The sequence below is a fragment of the Acomys minous genome, assembly GCF_964271855.1.
Source record: "Acomys minous genome assembly, chromosome: 3".
Classification (NCBI taxonomy): Eukaryota; Metazoa; Chordata; class Mammalia; order Rodentia; family Muridae; genus Acomys; species Acomys minous.
In genome coordinates, this window is record NC_140485.1 from 131,163,949 (window position 1) to 131,183,543 (window position 19,595).

The 19,595-nt window shown below is 45.3% G+C and overlaps 1 protein-coding gene across 4 annotated transcripts in view; it reads left to right on the forward strand.

Annotated features, from left to right (window-relative positions):
* The first annotated feature begins 3,572 nt into the window (after positions 1-3,572).
* IYD (iodotyrosine deiodinase) overlaps positions 3,573-19,595 on the forward strand; it is a 141,428-nt gene continuing 125,405 nt past the window's right edge. Inside the window, exons 1-4 of one of the 4 annotated variants that reach the window (XM_084777826.1) lie at positions 3,573-3,794; positions 12,369-12,560; positions 13,875-14,034; positions 18,436-18,592. In XM_084777826.1, the coding sequence (XP_084633952.1) occupies positions 3,632-3,794; positions 12,369-12,560; positions 13,875-14,034; positions 18,436-18,592 (672 nt within the window). In that variant the 5' untranslated portion in view covers positions 3,573-3,631. The remainder of the gene's footprint in view (positions 3,795-12,368; positions 12,561-13,874; positions 14,035-18,435; positions 18,593-19,595) is intronic. The other 3 variants (XM_084777828.1, XM_084777829.1, XM_084777827.1) reach the window with 3 other exon arrangements.

Below are 19,595 nucleotides of genomic sequence, written 5' to 3' on the forward strand. Positions count from 1 at the left end.
GACGTAACACAGAGATCAGAGTATTGCCATGACTTTTCATGGGGGCCCAGCTTGTACTCTGAGAAGCACATCTTGGCTGGTGCTCCGGTGAGGGAACTCCCTAAGGGACTCCTCCAGTCTCAGAATTATTTTCTTAGGATCATGATGGATGGATACATGCTGCCACTGTCCCCAGCTCTCTGAGACCCATAACTTCTCCTATGCTTCTTATGTGAGAGCTGTTTATGGCCAGGAGTCTGTCCCTGGAGGCTCCCAGAACTGGCACTCACCGCTTAGATGGCTTAGATGGGTTAGATGCCCACTGGGTTAAAAAAAATACATCAAGCCTGTGAGATCTCACACCTTTCTCCTATGGGGGACATAAGGAGGCAGACCAAGTATAGATTTGAATGTGAGGTTTGCTTAGAGAAGGAAGGTGTGACCTTCAGTTGCACTGTGTAATCCTCAGTGTCTGTCACTGTCACATCTGGCACTGGTGAGGCAGCTGCCCCCCAACATTCCTGTTGTCCGTGATCTGAATTCTAAGCATTCCTAGGAACATGGGACTGCTATAGGAAAAGGCACCATCTGCTTCGTCACCCACAGCCTTTATTGGTACCTGATTTTGTGACCAACATCATCTTAATATAAACTGAGACAACCAATTTTCATTCTTTACACCCTGAATCGATGTTTATGGTATTTTGTTCTCTGTAAGATACTGTGGGCGGTTGAAACACAGTTACCACTTAACTGTAGGATGCTCTGTCTCTCTGCATGGTGTGGGGGCTTTGGCTTAGAGTATCCAAATTTCAGGCAAAGTCAGGATTGAGTGTCTTTAGTCTAGTCTTTCCCAGGCACTAGAGTCAACTGGAGGGCTGAGGGCTCATGGAAACCAGACTGCTGAACCCTGCCCTCAGGTGTTTGCATCAGTAGGCATAGGATGGGCCTGAAATCAGCATCTCTAAAAGCCCTCAGGGGCTGCTGCTGTTAGGCTAAGGTCTTACATGGAGACCCCCTGGTCTAACCTGTTCCTCTGTGTAGCCAATGACACATAGATCTTCAGTCTCTGTTCTCTTTCTGGAGACTGGAGTTTCATTTATAATGTCTCATCCTGCAGATTCAATGGGATAATATTAGCAAACAGAGGAAGACTTGCCCGACACTGGCACACAGACTCGATGAGTGTAGGCGTGCTGCAACCCAGTGAGTGCTGGGTAGAGACCTATCCTCGGGTGGGATCCTTGTGTCTCCCTGACTTCATAGTTGATCTGAGATCAGATCTCCGAGTTCAGCCCACCCCTTACCCCCATCCCCCCACCCCTACCCCTACTTCCAATTTTTCCTTGAATAATTGCCATCACAGTAACTGGCCTCCACTCTGGTGTCTCCCTCAATCCCCCTGGCAGCCTCCATTACGCTCTGTAAACACACACTGGGGACTTTAGGAAGCAGGAACACAGACAGATGTCTTGGGTTTAACTTCAGCATCCTATTTGTCTGGAGGAGGGGGTGTCTTCTAGACTAATCCAGTGCCTGGTGCCAGTGTGCAAGGTGGCTGCAGGTCCTCAAATAATAGATTAAAACTGATGACTCTATGATCAAGAGCAATGGTGTGGAGACATCTAATGGCTCCTCCTGTAGCTTCCCTCAACACTTTCCCCCTTTTCTTTACTATATACGGACATAGTAAAGAAACTAAACAGACCAGGAGCTTTTATAGCTGGAGTGGTTCTCAACCTGTGGGTCGTGACCCCCTGGCGGGACGTCAAATAACCATTTCACAGGGGTCACCTAAGACCATGGGAAAGCACAGATGTTTACATTGTGACTCAGAACAGTAGCAAAGTTACCATTAGGAAGTAGCAAAGAAAATGATTATATGGTTGGGGGTTCGCCACAATGCAAGGAACTTTGCCGCCACCTTAGGAGGGTCTTGAGAGTAGAGAGGGCCCATCTGGGCCTCCCCCAGATCAGCCACATGGAGTTCTTTGACCCTTTGCCATAGGCTCTATTTCTCAAGGGAGACCACATTGTTCCCGCATAAGCATGCATTACGGTGGTGACCTGAAGCTTTGTCCTATAGTGACACTCTCAGAAGCCAGAGGCTTGGCCACTGAGGTCTTAGGTTTAGGGACCTGTGAAGCTCACTGGGCCCAGCTCAGATGAAAATTGGAGGAATTCACAGGGCTGAGGATGGATAGCAGGGAAGACGCCCCGCCTCCCCCTTCTCTGAGACCTGCAGGTGCACAGGAGCAGGAATTTGGCTGGGTTTCAAGCCTTGAGTCCCAGTGTCTTCCTTCATGAAGCCTTGGTTGGTCTCCGCTCTCTGCTGTGCCCACACTGCTGCCGATACAGTTGCTAGGCTTCTTGTCCCTGCGTTGTGCATATTTTAAAAGTCTTTTCTGAACCCCACCCTGCTCCCCCTAACCTCCTCCCCAGAGCTGAGCACTGAGCATGGGAAGACAGGTACCAATGCCTCCTACACCTGCACGGAAAAGCCTTGCCCCCGCCTCCCACTGTGACGCAGGCAGGCTCAACACTGCTGGCTCTGGACCAAGAGTTCTAGTCCACGCTGCAGAACTACACAGCATGGGCTCCTTTTAGGCAAATATACGGAGGCCATTTATGGTCCATTTATCTTCTACGGGCCTTCAGGCATGTTATTTGACCTATTTGTGCCTCATTCATATGAGTGAAAATGGGTGTTAATAGTGGGCTCTATGGCACGAGGTTCTGTGCACTGTGTGTGATTTAGCATGTGGAATACGTAGGAAGCATACGGTAAGCTTTCAGTGCGGTTCTCTTTCTCCCCCTTTTCTTCTCCCACCCCCACCCCCTCCCCCACCCCCAAGTTGTGAGAACAATACAAGCCAGGAGGGACAAAACACGCTGGCGCCTGGGCCACAGGCATCCCAATCTCTAGAACTGTGAGACACGCAGTTCTGTTATTTAAGTCACTCAGTCAATGACATTTTTGTTATGACAGCCTGAACAACAAAGACATAAGCGAAGATAAAAACTAAGACAAAAAAAAATCTCAAGTTTAGATGTAGTCATTTTAAACTTTTTGCATCACTTTTTCCAGATTACAGGGTTTTTTTTCCCCCCTCTAATATAAAACATGAGCCTTTCTTACAACCTCAGGGGAGTGACTCATACATGTGCTGCTGAGAATGCACTTTGACAGCCTCTTTCAGGATATCAGAATCTATGTTTATAAATCTGCTTTAAAACAAAACAAAACAAAAACAAAAAACAAGCTCTCAGGTAGTTCCTAGCTTAAGACAGGTTGACAATAGCCTCAGAGAAAATTTAAATAAGAGAAAGGTCAGATGCCTTTTTTACCATGGGCAGCAATCTAGCACATTACAGTGCGCAGCACACTCTATGGTGATTAATGTCTGAAAATATATTGATCCAGTGCATGGTTTTAAAAATGCATGCATCAGAGCAGGACCAAACCCATGTGCACTGGACCATGACCTTTGCTCCTTTGCAAAGTCCTCATGGCGTATGAGAGTTTGTACTTTGCCCCTTCCCTGACACACCTCCCTCATTCTGCTTCTACTCCCAGAATTCCCTGCTTCCATCTGTTTGCATAAATGCGAGTGTGGGGGGTGTGCACACCTTCCGGGTCAGACTTCAGACCATGTTTCTCCTCACTCCAGCCTTGGTAGCAGTTGTCTGTATCTTGATTGTGTGGGTCTTTAAAAATGCTGATAGAAGCCTGGAGAGAAAGGAGGAGCCTCGCGCTCGCCCCTGGGTGGATGAAGACCTGAAAGACAGCACTGACCACCCTCAAGTGGAAGAAGGTAAAAACCCAAGGCAGCACCCAGGGCTTTGCCTACATGTGTTTGTGACGGTGCAAACTGTGCAACTGAAGGTAGGGCTATGAGAAACAACCCGTGCAGTCAAACCATCACTCCTGCGGTGAAAGCAGAAAGGCATGTGACAGAGATAGGTCATCTCTCTCAGGTCGCTTGCTGGTACCAGCCCCTACTCAGTCCAAAGTCCTGGAGGCTTAAATCTCTCCTAGCCCAGCTCCTCTGCTTTCTCTTTCTCCACCCCCCCCCCCTTTCTCTCTCTCTCTCTGCAGCAGGGGCATCTCTTTATAGAGTGGCAGCGAGCATGGCCAGGTTAACTTGGAACTTTGAAACTGAGAAAGTGGCATGACTAGGAAGCAGGCAAGCCTTGAAGAGCTAGCATAAGGGGTTAGGAAAGGCTTGGGGGCTGGTGGGGCTTTGGGAAAGGACAAAACTGACCTGGAGGGTGAACAGGTGCGAGCAGCAGGGGAAGGGCGTGTCAGGGAGGAGCAGAAAGCCTAGACCAAGCCAAGCCTAATGCTTGGAGGAGATTCCGGGAAGGTGGAAGGCGCGCAGGTGAGGAGGTGGGAGAGAGGGCTGGCTAGGGCTGGCGCAGGTGAGGAGGTGGGGGAGAGAGGGCTGGCTAGGGCTGGCATTAGACCAGCGGTCCTCATCCTTCCTAATGTGGGGACCCTTTAGTATGGCTCCCCATGTTGTGGTGACCCCCAACCAAAAATTTATTTTCGTTGCTACTTCGTAACTGTAACTTTGCTACTGTTATGAATTGTAATATAATATCAGATATGCAGGATATCTGATCTATGAAGCTCCCCAAAGGAGTCTCGACCCACAGGTTGAAAACCACTGTACTAGAAAGAGGAGGTGATAAAGAAGGCAAAGAGCTAAGGGGGTTCTTATAGAGTCACGAGCAGTCTGCACTTGAGACATATTGCCTGAGCTGGGTGTGAGAAATAGATTCTATTTGGAAGAAGCTGTTTAATTTTCAGTGAGTCTTCACTCCCAAGAGGCTTCCTGATGTGCGTGTATGTATGTATGTGTGTGTATACATGCATGCATGCATACATGTCTACATATATGCACTTGTACATGTGCCTATATGCATGTGTACATATATGTACACATGTACATGTGTTTCTGTGTGTTCATGTGTGTATGTGTATGCACATGCATGCATGTGTATGTGTGTATGTTTGTATGTGTGTGTTTGTGTGTGTGTGTTTGTGTGTGTGTGTGTGTGTGTGTGTGTGTGTGTGTGTGTGTGTGTAGGATTACCCTGATCTCAGGACTAGGGTCTTGCCATCCTTTGACATTGGGAGTTAGCAGTTCTGCTGAGTACATGCACAAGCCTCATCAAGTTAGAGAGTTTCTCGGGAGGACTACATCTAATTGTCATGTGATGAAAGACACCCTATTCAGAATGCCAGCTGTATGGCCGTGCCTCACTGTGTGATGATGTTATGTCCTGCAAAGCCTGTGGCAAATTAAGAATACTGTGAGTTGAAAATGCATAGGCATAAGGCTTTTGTGTAATTCAAATGCTGGTTTCTGTATCCCCCATATCTGGTTGTAAGCCTTGTTCTGAGAAACTCCTGTCTCAGTGTTATATGCACTCAGCTCCCAATTGTCCCTCTGTATGCCAATAATGCAGCTTCCAGCCAATCAATGAGCAGGAAGGAAATAGAGCTGGACTTCCTGGCAGCCAGGGGAGGAGTTAGAAGAGGAAGTAGGGAATTCAGCAGGGGACTCAGCCATGGGAGAGGTCCAGGAAACATCAGGAGAAAGGAGCTGGAACAGGAAAGCTACAAAGTACAAGTATTGCTGGGAGAAAACCAAATTAGCTTAGAGGGTTAAGAATAGAGTAATCAATGCTCAGTTATTGTGCTTTGAAGCTTATTATTAAACAGATATGAAAGAATTTCAATTATTTGTGTGATAGCCAGGTTAAGGGAGAAACAGAGGAACACAGTTATATAAAAATAACACTAGCAAAAATGCACTTGCCACACCTAGCCTGCCAAGCACCACAGCTTAGCCAGACATCCTGAAGCCTGTGCAGAATCCAGCCATAGCCGAGAGTGAAACAAATCAAGTAACACGGAGTCTACCTCACAATCAAACACTGAATCCCATGTGGTTTGTCAAGTATTCCACGGAAAGTGAGACAAGATGGTCTTATGGTTGTGTTTTTGTGACTCTCCGTCGTAAAGCTCAAAACTTCTAAGTCAGACAACATAAATAGTGGACTGTCTGGTCCCACTTGGGGAGCACTCCTCTTAACACAAGAAAGCACTTCTCTTAACACAGATGTCTGCTCTAAGCTTTGGTGAAGCACGGTGCTGTGGTGGGAGAGCAGTGGATGCCAGAGTTACTGTGAAATGCATTGGGTTTTAGATATTAGGGAAGACGGAGGGAGGGGTAGGGACACTGTCATCAACGGGCAGGGGTAGGAGCATCCAGTTTAGGGGCGGGGAGCTGGGAGGGGGTGCAGGCTTTAAGACATCAGTGATGTTGGATGAGAGACTCTGACCAGAACAGCATCAGCTTGAGGGGGCACTCGGAAGCTAGAGAGCTGATGACGTCACCAAGTGGGTACTGTGAGAGAAGGGTGAGGTCAGAACTGGGGAGACGCCCAAAGATAAGAGAACTGTAATGGACAGATGTACTATAAAAAGAGGATGACGTGGTCAAAGAGCCTTGGGGACCACAGCACATTCTCACAAAGCCTGCAGCAGAGCCAGGTGGTGCCCTGTTGCGTGTGGAGAAGGCTCCTTCATTTTCACGGTAATTCAATGAGGTAGGCATCATCACTATCCCCCACTGCAGGAGACTGAGGCTCTAGTAGGACCCCATCCACCTAAGCAGGTAGAACTCTGGCAGTCTGCTGCCAGGGTCCAAGCATAGAGCTGTTTGCTGGGTAGCCTCTCCCACACACAGAAAAGCCTAGAACAAGGGAGGCATGAAAACAGAGTTTCAGAGTTAGTTTTCTTTCCCTTCCAAGGCCACATTCCTGGGAGCAGTCAGGAGTTCAAGAGCAGAGAGGAGTGAAGCTGCTTGTTTCTAGAGGTCCAGGCTAGCTCTCCACTGCATCTCTGCAGGAGGTTGCTGAGCTCTGAGGCTGGATGCTGCACCTCCACCCAACAAAGACCCTCTGTTCTGCCTCATCCCCCCAGACAGAGTGGGTACCTTCTGTCTGTCCCAGAGGAACAGGCTGGGGGTCCCGACAGTGCACAGCCTGGGGGCTTCACTTGGGATGATCCCAGTGGATGTGATGAGGTCTTTGTTTGACTTGGTCAGAGATAAGAGCTAGCACTGGGAAGCCTCCAGCAGCTCCTTGGCGCCACATCAGGAGAATACCTTGGATTTGGAAGCCAGCTATGCTTCTGAGTTACCTATAGATTATGCAAAGATGGCTAGGTCTTAAAAGTGGGTAACTTAGGGTTGGAGAGATAGCTCAGAGGTTAAGAGCACTGGCTGCTCTTCCAAGGGCCCTGAGCTCAATTCCCAGCAACCAGATGGTGGCTCACAAACCATCTATAATGAGATCTAGTGCCCTCTTCTGACGTGTAGGCACACATGCAGGCAGAATACTGTGTACATAATAAATAAAAAGATCTTTAAAAAAAGAAAGAAAGAAAGAAAGAAAGAAAGAAAGAAAGAAAGAAAGAAAGAAAAAGAGTGGATAACTTGTCGGGTTTTGGAACCAACCTTACATGGTTGGAGAGTGTCGCCATTGTGGGAAGTGTGTGTGGACACCCGACAAAGCTCAGGGCTGTCCAGAACTGATTGCTAGCTACGCGTGTGTGATGCCTCTCTCAATCACACCTATTTCCTTCTGACTCAGTGCTTCTCAGCCTTCCCAAGGCTGTGACCCTTTAATACAGTTTCTCATGCTGTGTCCCCCTCCAGCTGTAAACTTATTTCATTGCTACTTCACAACTGTCATTTACCTACTGCTATGAATTACAACGTAAATATCTGATAGGCAGGATATTTGATATGCAAGACCCATGAAAGGGTCATTAGACCCTTCCCCTAAAGAGGTCACTACACACAGGCTGAGAGCTATTGTTCTACCCGGTCCCAAACCACTGGACACATTTCCTCACAACCAGCTGAGAGCTGATATGGTACCATGAACACTGCTGCTGGGTTTCTCATCTCTGAAGCCAATCTCTTTCTGGTGAGCATTTCTTGTCTCTCTCCTCCAACACACAGGTCACCCCAGGTGCACATGTAATATAGATGTGTGGAAATAATCCTGTGCTGAGATTCTTCTGGACTCTCTCAGGGCTGGCTCTTCTACTCTCTTGCTTTCGTCTCTGAGTCTCTCGTGATTGCTCTCCTCTTCAAGCCAGTGCTTCTAAAGTGGCATCTGGCCTCTGGGCTCAGGCACTTATAATACAACAGACGTCTCTACTCACAGGTACCTTTGATGTCAACAGACTATTGATTACTGTTGCAACCTTAAGGCCCTGTGATCCCCAAATGGATCCTTTTCCAATCTTCCTTATCTCAGAAAATGGTCCACCACTACCCAGGTCCTGAAACTATAAACCCAAGAAGGACCCTGAAGAGGAATTTTAATTCAGAACATGGCTGCTCTGGCAAGAGATCACATCCAAAGACCTTCTAGGTCTGTGTGATCTGGCTGAAATACAAACACACCTTTAATCCATCAGACAGAGGCAAACAGATCTGAGTTCAAGGCCAGCCTGGTAGAGAGCAAATTTCTGGTAAAGAAAAGCTTAGGTCCAGGCATGGTAGCACATGCCTTTACGGTAAAGCTAGTTTGTAGACGGAGGCACCCATATTTAAAAGTGATGTCTAATTAAGTGGCAGAAAAAGAAAGTGATGAATCAGAGAAAGATTTGACAAAATAGGATACGACCAACTCTCAGAAGAGAGAAAAAAGGAAGGGACTTAGAGGCAATGCAGAAAGAGAAGTTTTACCAGGTCAGTGGTAGAAGGGCAGGTTGCAGAGAGGAGACTGAACAGGCCTGAGGATAAGAAAGAGCCAGGATATTAGAGCAGATATTGTAGTTAGTTTGAGGCCAAGAAGAGCAATTTAGATGCTGAGAGAAAATCCAGATTAAATAAGCCATCTGGAAGAGGAGTTTGAACCAGAACAGCTGAGTTGAACCAGCCAGCCTGAAGCTCCTCAGTAAGAAGAAAGGGTGAGCTTGTTAAGCAGTCTCAGAGGCTGAAACATTCTAGGCCTATGTTAGATTGTATGGAGTCTAGAAGCTTCCAGGACTAGACTTAGGTTAGCAGACAGAGTCAGTAAGCTCCCAAGACAACAATTACCTCAGGAGAATAAAAGATCCTTTTTACAGGACTCTTCTTTCTCTGCATGGACAGGACCCTTTTCCTTCTCCTCATGGAAGCAAGTCTCCTGGGTTTTGTCACCACGATGCTTTGGGAATCTGTTGTGCCTTCTTCTTCCCTGATGGACCCAGTCAGTGTCATCCCTTGAATAAGTTATAGCCACAGCATCTGTGTGGCCTCTCATTAGCATTCTTGTCTCTGTCTAATATGTCCCAGCACAAGCAAGTTAGAGCATGTAACTCTTACTCACCATGGGTGGCTTTTGGTGGCACCAAACCTTAATCCACAGTCGTGCTAGAAGCACACTCATTGGGCCCACATACCCTGGCTTTTGGGCTGCTTTATATTCTGTGAATGTCCTCCCTTCCTTTTCTAGTGAGACACAGCCATAGGTTCCTTTCAGCTGCTGAGACTGGCCTAGAATGCATTATTTCACACTGTCACTCTCCCAAGCAGAGTGTTAAAATTTGTGTATTTTAAAATGTACTACTTTTAATGTTTACTTATTTATTTAATATATATGAATGCTCTATCTGCATATACATCTGCACACCAGAAGAGGGCATCACATCATTTTGTAGATGGTCGCGAGCCACCATGTGGTTTGCTGGGAACTGAACTCAGGACCTCTGGAAGAGCAGCCAGTGCTCTTAACCTCTAAGCCATCTCTCCAGCCCTAAAATTCACTATTTTTTTCATTGAAAAAACATCATTAGAAACAACCTTCATTTTTCTTCTTACTTATTTTGTGACCTTGTGTGTATGTGTTTGTGTACACAGGCACGTATGTGCCATGTCGTGCAGGTTTATAACTCAGAAGACAAGTCGAGGCGTTGGTTCTCTCCCTCTACAGTATGGGTCCTTGGGATTGAACTCAGCATGTCAGGCTTGGTGGCGATTGCCTTTGCTACCTGAGCCATTGGTCGTTTCTCTGCCCCTGACTCTTACAGCTCAGGGTCCTCCCTTGTGTCCACCATCTCAGACACCCCCTTTGTCCTCCTTCTCTGGTCATTCCTCCAAATCCCTACAAATTCATAAAGAATCAATCTACTCCACTGGGGTGATCAGAGTTTATTATTCTATCCCTAAAAACACCTGCTGGTTTATTTACATATATAAATTCTAAGGGTATAAAAATTGGGCTTATCTTATCCATAAATTCTCAATAGGATCTTCTGGAACTGCCTATTTTAATATTCTAGGAAGGGTATGTGGTTGCTGTTTAAGGTAACTTATACATGCATCATATTTTGTGTTTTGCAACTATGTACTTATAATATTGAAAAACATTTCCTGTCAGTCACACCCAGTAGACGATCTCTCTGCCCTCAGCCCAGAATACCATCACCATCACCATGGTAAAAATCACTGCTACTGGCATCTCCTGAGCAGAGGCCTGCTCTCTGATATAAAACAGCCAATGCATGGATTTGGCTTGCTTTTCCATACTTTGCTTCCTACAGCCAATGTATGTATAGCATATATGTAACTCATGTGTCAGCCAAGCTTGCCCTATAAGAGTCAAAGCAAGCAAACAAAAGAACCCACAATCAACCAACCAGCCAATAAGCAATGGACCAGACAAACAAACAACAATAATAAGTCAAAAACAGTCTGAGGGTTAGGTACTGTGGTATGAATGGGCTGGCAAAGTAGGAACAGATAGATCCATGAAGCTTGCTAAAGCCACCACAGCCTACGGTGGTATGCCCCAGGCCAGTAGAGACAAACTATCTCCAAAAAAGATGAAGGGAATCCAAGGTTGTTCAGAGAGAGAGAGAGAGAGAGAGAGAGAGAGATCTCTTTTGGGAGACTGATGCCCTCTAAGTGATTTTTGAGAACATCAAGGAAACTACGGGGCCATGCACTTCTGGCCCCATGGGCTCCTGCGTTCTTCTGTGTTCTGATTTACCTGTGCGGAGCAGCCACATTAATTCTCCATGCTGCCTCCGGGTCCCTGCCACAAATTGTGACTGGCTAGCTATGCTCTCTTCCTCCTAAAGGCCTTTTCAGATACACTTTGTAGGCCTGCCTTTTGGTATTCTCTGCAAACTCCGTTTCCTCCACAGCCTCATCCCACCCTAGAGAAGCCACTTTAACTCTGAAACTTATTGCTTTCTTTGCTTTTCTCCATGGTCCTAAAGAAAATGGCTCTGAGTTTTTTTGATCTTCTATGTTTTCAGTCGTTTGATCTTTACACTGTTCTCGCCTCTTGTTTTTCTAATTTCCCTCCCACTTAGCTCTTGTTTATGTAATTTAATCCAAATAATTCTATTATTTTTCAGAAGTTCTATTTTCCACCTCTGCTATGTTGCTATGTTACCTTTTATTCTTTCTTCAGTAATGCACTATATCTTTTTTTTTTTTTCAATCTCTGAGCACAGTATTACAGCTGTTTCTTCTTCTACACCTGTGAATTCTTGGAGCCCTGGGGCATCTGATTTTATTGCTAAACATTGGTTTTACTAAATTTGCTCAAGATATTCGGTTCCTCTGTGTGCAGGATTTCGTTGGTAAATTACTGGAAATTGTTGCTAAATTCTTTACATATTATCATTTGCTTCCGCTGGGCAACTGTGGTGCTTCCAAAAAGAAACACCGTGCTAGAGGAAGAACTTACCAAAAATGTCATAGGCCCCTGAAGGATGACTTATTTATAATTCACACTTTCCCAACTGATTCAACTTCCTATTGTATGGCAGTGTGGGCTTTGGTTTTGCTTGTCCTTGATGCTCACGGATCAGAAAATGGCGACTGAACTTGTAGGAGCCGTCTGGTGCAAGCAGGGAGTGTGAGCCTCTGCCCTCCCCTCTCTAGGTTCCTATTTTCCCTTTGCTTTTGGCTTTGGAATTGCTTGTTGGGTTGCCATCCTAGTATTTTGACAAAGACAAAACCACTTTATTTGGTGACCTGAGTGGGAGACTGTGTCAAATAACCTACTCTACCATTTGTTTGGGTTTTTTTGTAGGCAAAAAAAAATCTCTTTCATTTTGATTTGTAACAGGTCTAGAACTTGAAGAATGGTCATGATCAGTGGTCAGGATTCTGGAGATTTTAATTTTGAATATTTTTCCCTTTTAAAAAAAATTTGGTTGATTAATTTGACCTTACATAACCACAAATATTTTTTTGAACTTTATTCCATTCCCCACCCCTACCCCCCCACCCCCATCCCCGCCAGTGACCTTATGACCAGGGAGGTGGCTGAATATGTTGCTCTTTGGCTCTCATTTGTAGATGCTGACGAATGGCAAGAGTCAGAGGAGAGTGTGGAGCACATCCCGTTCGCTCACACCCGGTACCCAGAGCAAGAAATGAAGAGGAGGTCTCAGGAGTTCTATGAGCTCCTCAATAAGAGACGCTCGGTCAGGTTCATCAGCAGCGAGCAAGTGCCAACGGAAGTCATCGATAACGTCATCAGAGCCGCAGGTTGGTAACTGAATGCAGAGCCTTGGAGAGTGTCAGCATTGCGGATGCTGCGTCAGCCACAGCAGTGAAATAGCGATGAAGTCCACACACGCAGGCAAAGCACGAATGGCACGTTCATGAAGGTTTCCACTGTTAGTGACTGACAGAAACATGGGTTTCTACTCACTACGTTTTGATACTTTATTCTTTCGAAAACAGAAGTGATGACAGTTTAAATCTTCTGATGTCAGTACATTTTTGAACTTTTGTTTAAATCTAAAAAATTCTGAATATGTTAGCATACATTGCAGGAGAACCACCTCTCCCTCCTTAGAAGAGGCCCCTTCCTCCACACTTCATTCACATTTCTTTGCTTATCCTCCAGGAAACAATCTTCCTGACACTCTAATATAGTAACTGGCTGAGCTAGAAATGTAGCAAGGTTTACTTATGTGGATCTGTAAAGCAAGATAAATTCACTTTAAATGTAAATTAATATCTCCACTCAAGGGAAGCTAAGAACAGTGATGTCACACACTCCGCTCTGACTGCCTGTACTCCCCTCTAAGCCACACTTAACATCATGAGATCCATCTTGAATTCAAAGGGCATCACAAGTATTTTATTTCAGTCAAGAATACAAATGTCTTGGATAGTTGTATTCTTTACCTTAGTGGCAACAGTCACTACTCCTTACCCTGTGAGTGTATGTATTTAAATTAAGGTAAAATTCTTCTAATTCTTCTTCTTCTTCTTCTTCTTCTTCTTCTTCTTCTTCTTCTTCTTCTTCTTCTTCTTTTTCTTCTTCTTCTTCTTCTTCTTCTTCTTCTTCTTCTTCTTCTTCCTCTCCTCCTCCTCCTCCTCTTCCTCCTCCTCCTCTTCTTCTTCTTCCTCCTCCTCCACCTCCTCCTTCCCCTCCTCTTCCCCCTCCTCTTTCTCTGCCTGCTTTTCTTCCTCCTTCTATCACTTTTTGACATAAAGTATTACTTCAAAGTATGATCCTCCTGCCTTAGCCTTCCAATTGCCAGATGGGATTATGGACACATATCACTACAATACCTGCTATCATATGTTTTGTTTTGTTTTGTTTTGTTTTGTTTTGTTTTGTTTTGTTTCGAGACAGGCTTTCTTTGTGTAGCCTTGGCTGTCCTGGACTCACTTTGTAAACCAGGCTGGCTCGAACTCACAGAGATCTGCCTGCCTCTGCCTCCGGAGTGCTGAGATTATGGGTGTGTGCCACCACGCCCGGCTGATACCTGCTATTGTATTTCCTCTTAATGAACAGTTGTACGTTCCTCTGCAGCCTTACGCTTGTTTTCATTTAATGGGCAACAGGAACGGCTCCAAGTGGGGCCCACACGGAGCCCTGGACCTTTGTGGTGGTGAAGGACGCAGACGTAAAGCATAAGATCCGTGAGATCATTGAGGAGGAGGAAGAGATAAATTACATGAAAAGGATGGGAGACCGATGGGTCTCAGACCTGAAGAAACTGAGGTACAGACCTGATGGAATTACTGTGGTTCCTGGGTTCAAGGGATTTAAAATGTTTTGTATTAATCATCTTAGTTTGGTGCCGTATTAGGTGTTCATATTAATATGGCTTTCATGTGGTATTTCAGAGCATGCATACAGACTGCACAGATCAATTTCACCTTGTCTCTGTTTTGCTGCTTCTTCTTCTTCTTCTTCTTCTTCTTCTTCTTCTTCTTCTTCTTCTTCTTCTTCAGTATTTGTGAAAAGTCAGACCTGGTGTCTGTAAAGGCTCTGATCCAAGTACTTGTCACTTTTAATTATTTTTAAAGTGTTTATAGATTTATTTTATATTGTAATGTAAGAGTGTGTGTGTGTGTGTGTGTGCACGCGCGCGTTATGCAGGGGGTATGTATGTGCAGGATTCTATAGAAGCCAGAGGTATGGGATCCTCAGGGGCTGAAGTTACAGGCACTTAATAACTGCCTGGTGTGGTTGCTGGAAACTGAACTTGGGTCCCCTGGAATAGCAGAAAGTCCTCTTAACTGTCCAGCCATCTCTCCAGTCCAGAAACAATTGCTTCTTAGCTAAAAGTGAAGAATTACTTCACTCTCCACCAGTCCTTAACTTAAGACTGTGACATGATTTTTAAGATCTTAAATGAAGCAAATCATGTTTTGCTACAGTGATAGGACCTTCCAAACCACGTTACTGCATGGGTTTTAGGTAAGGGCCACTTAGTAGGCCTGTGTTACTGCATAGGTTTTACACAAGGGAACACTTAGTCTGCACTATCAAAGAAACATTAGGACTGTGGGCTCCTCCATTTAAAAAAAAAACAGGGTGGAAATCAGGGTGACAGGGAGTAAGTGACAAGCAAGATGTGTGGGTATTGGCTCCCACCTCTCAGAGGCCCTAAAGGAGGCAAGCACAAGTTCTCAGAAGAGCGCAGAAAGGCCTAAAACCTCTGTCTCCAGCAGTGGCCTACTGTGGGTGGCTCTGTCACCTGCCATCTGAAACTCCACAGCGACAGGGGCCTGGGAAAGAATGATGGGACAACAAGTGTGGAGACGTGGTGGGACTTCTAGGAATCAAAGTGATAATAAGGAGATGTGGTCCTCTTAACCCTGCTAGCAAAAGGATGCTGTTATCATGAGAGGATGCCATTATCACAAAGGGATGCTACTATTGTGAGAGATGATTTTCTCTTAAGATATTTATGCTGTATTGGAACTAATGGATTATGGACTGCATAACATCAAACAGTGCTCTCAGATAAGTGTAGAGCATTAAAAATGAAACTATAACTCAACGTATATTCATGAAAAAAAATGAATGAGTACAAGTCAAAGTGAGCTCTGCAGTTAGTAGGACACTAGACTATAGTTGGACACAGAACCTTCAGAAATTGTCACGCCTCTTGCTGCCAATCACTGAGCCAGAATTAATTGTTCTCTCATCTATGTAATTTCTCATCTCATCATTGTCCATGCATAACCTTCCACATACCTGAAATAACTATCACTGTGCAGCATTTTAATTATTAGCTGACTTTGCTTTCCATTTCACAGACTTTTCTGTTTAGAAACCTAAAATCAAATTCCTCCTGAGAATACAATAAAGTTACAGAGCTGCTTAACCAACAATATACACACACACACACACACACACACACACACACACACACAACATACATACATAACAGAGAGACAGAGAGACAGAGACAGAGACAGAGAGACAGAGAGAGACAGAGGGAGATAGAGACAAACAGAGAGATGGAGAGAGAGAGAGAGAGAGAGAGAGAGAGAGAGAGAGGGAGGGAGAGAGAATAGCGAATGAACAATGTGCCTAGTCACGTTTTTTTCAGCTGCCTTTGAAGCTCATAGCTGGTATTTTCAATATATAATGTGGATCCAACTTACTTTTCTAACTTTACTGAGCTTGGGGAGCCTTCTATCCAGATCTGAACATGCCAGTGCTCCCTTCAGTGATCCTTGTTCCTTGCAGTCCTTTTATTCGCTCTAATGTGAGGTCCTAATAAATTAGTATAAAATTGAATTAAGTGAAACTAAAAAAAGATCAGTGATAAAGTATGCTTAGGAAAAGTAAGTATGAAAATATTTTTTGAATTATCAACTTGCCTTAGAATATAGGCAAATGGCTTAATCTTCCTCAAATTTTTAAAAACTGAATCATTTACCTCTTCTCAATACATATTTTACACACGTTTAAAATCTATTCAGGTCTGGAGAAAGGACTAGGTGGTTAAGAGCCCTTGCGGCTCTTACAGAAGACCTGAGTTTGGGTCCCAGCACCCACATGACAGCCCATGGTGGTCTGGTCCTAGGGGATCCAATGTCCTCTTTTGGCTTCCCTGGGTACCAGATATGCACATGGCACACATACGTAATGCATACAAAACACCCATACACATGAAATTTATAAAAATAAATAAAATTTATAGTTAATTTTAAACATTAGGAATATGTTCAGAATCTTGTTATGAGAACATCCAAAACATAATACAATTGACATGGCAGAATGCAGCCTGGGGGCAAAGGCTCGGCCTCTTGGCAGCTTTCAGCTCCCCCCGCCGGCCGCATGATGGAGCACAGCTGTTGGCCTGCTCATGGCCTGAAGGCAGCGCATGTTCTGCTGAATGCTAGAAATCTAGCTAGTCCAGAAAGCGATTAAAAGGGACCCTCTTATGCTGGCATTTCTGTGATCTCTAAGTGTGACGCTTGTATTAGTAAAAGCCACGTTGCACATTTTAACTTACGTCACCCTCACGATGGCCGTGCACGGGAGCAGGCTTTACACACGGGGAAGCAGCAGCGTGGATGTAACCAGCTACTCCTGGCTCCAGAGCTGATCTAAATAATGAGTGTCCTCCCTCTCTGTGACGTGGAAAACATACTAACCAGTGGGGCTAAGCTGTTAGGGGGGAGAGCGAAGAGTCCTGAAAGCGATGGCTTGAGATCAGCAGAATGTGCCTTTCTGATGTGTTTTAAAATGGTGAAGCGTAACCAGGCTAGACCATTAAAATGAATAGTAACCATTTCTTATAATGCATTACACATAATACCCGATGGGGAAAAGGCAGCAGTTTGTAATAGATGACTCTGTGGGCCTATAGCTCTCTTTTCGGTATCCGCTCTAGAATGAAGGTTCAGCACAGATGTAGGCGGGGAGAATAATGGAATCAAGGAAGATGTGATTAGAGTTGGAAAATAAATAATGTCAAGTTATCACCAGCATCCACAGGAATGACCACCTGCTCCCTCAGAAGTGCCCTGCCGCTCTCCACCGCTAGGATTTCTTCCTGTTCTTCTACCATCTGTTAATTCCCGTTGCCACCGATGCTGTCTCTTTCACATGCTTCTTTCTTTGCTCTGCCCGCCTATAACCCTTACCTCTTCCCCAGCCTGGGCCATGTTTGATGCCCTCCTGCCTGTGCCGTGGCCATGGTCCTGTGTCTGGTTCCCCTCCCACTAGGATGACTTTGTGCTTCAAATGCCACTCGTGGTGATAGCATTCTCCCCAACACAACACACGTATCTGAAGTGGATCTGCTCACATGATGCTTCGGCTCAGTGGTACAAGGTAAACAAACCATCTATCACCTACCGTATTAAGGCCAAGACCCTGCCAAATCTGCAGGTACCTTCCATACCACCCATGTCCCCGGCATGCCCTCCACCCTGGCCTGCCACACAGCCCCTTTTCTGAGTGGCTATACTCACCCATTCATTCTTTCTGGGACACTTTTTGCAAGCCCTGCCCCCTCCTATTTGTTGTTACCCAACTGGATGGCATTTTTTTTGTGTGGCTTCCACTGTTCTTTTTCAAATCAACACTTTGCTTTCATAGTGGTCCAATGCATTTGCTATCTAATTCTTTAGTAGCACTCAGCAGGCTTCACTTTGCTGAGCATCAGCTTGGTGGTCTAAGGCTATAGGATCTTTCTGTCTCTTTCAGCATTTTGCATGCTTTTCCATGCTGGGCACACACTAATGTATGCTTATCAACTTCATTAACCTTATAGAAAAAAGATAATGTGGCAAAATAATTAAAATCTAGTATTTTTCAATCTAAATAGAAACAGTAAAATAAATATGTATTTAAAAATCATAGATAAGGGGTTGGAGAGATGGCTTAGAGGTTAAGAGCACTGACAGCTCTTCCTGAGGTCCTGAGCTCAATTCCCAGCAACCACATGGTGGCTCACAACTACCTATAATATGATCTGATGCCCTCTTCTGGCCTGCAGGTGTACATGCAGGGAGAGCACTATATACATAATAAATAAATGCATCTTTTTAAAAAAAATCATAAAGAAGCTAAAGTAGTTTTTTTTAAAGAGGAGGAACCCCAAAATTTAGAGGAAATATTCTCCTGAGTATTCTTTTTACCGTGTCCCTGCAGAACTAATTGGGTTAAGGAGTACTTGGACACTGCCCCGGTTCTGATTCTTGTTTTCAAACAAGTCCACGGTTTTGCTGCAAATGGGAAGAAAAAGGTCCACTACTACAATGAGATCAGCGTGTCCATCGCCTGTGGCATCCTCCTGGCTGCACTGCAGGTACGTGGCTGGCCTGCAGGCCCAAGGGGGACACTGAGACCAAGAGTGGCTTTAGCAGGAAAGTTTCAGCCAAGTTTCCAACTAGGGGTCATTTGATGATTGTTTGTCTAGAGCTGTGTTCCTCAGAAAGGTAACTCTGGTGTGACAACAAGCCCAGAAACCTGTAGTGGTGAGTAACATGCTTCTGCCAGCTGAAATTCTCCCTGGAAACTCACTTGTAATAGCTCGGTCACAAAAGCTGCTGTGTTTGCTCTCCTCGGTAACAGCCTGTCCCTTGAGAGTGGGCAGTCGGAAGAAAATAAAGCCCAAGCTTGGTGGTCTTGAGGTGCACTCCCTCCGTGTGCATACTGCTGCTTTGCAGGCTGATGGGATGATTTAACATGATTAAACAGACTCCAGACTCTCCGCTGTTCTCTCGAGAGGTTTACCATGCTGTCCGGCCTCAGAAGGATGGCCATGTACTCACAAACGTCCTCTCTACTGAGGTGCTAGAGCAATGCAAATATGAAATGAGGCAGGGCTGAGTTTGGCCTCTCGAGCCCCATGCCCCCTCTGGGAGACACTGGGGATTAGATAGTTCATAAAGAGTTCATCTGATGGAGACTTGGGGTTCAGGTGAGGAATGGGGGCAAGATGCTAAACTGTCAAAGTAACGCAACGAACACGACTGCTAAAGAGAATGACCCTGCTTTGGAGGAAGGGTTAATTCTGTGTGTGTGTGTGTGTGTGTGTGTGTGTGTGTGTGTGTGTGTGTGTGTGTGTAAGCTTCCTCACTCTCTTAAAGAGAGACATGGCTTGTGTCTAACACCTTCTAATATATGGCTATTGCTGATTCTCGAGGCATCCTAAGGAAGCTGGCTTTTGCTTTTCCCTCCTGATGCTGTAGGCAGATAAATGAAGGTGACTTGGGACAGTGTCAGACCAGAGAGCATTGCCATTGATTTAGAGTTCAGGAGTAGCAAGACGAGCCTGGTGCCAGCCCCCTTCCCTCAGTGCTAGCTTT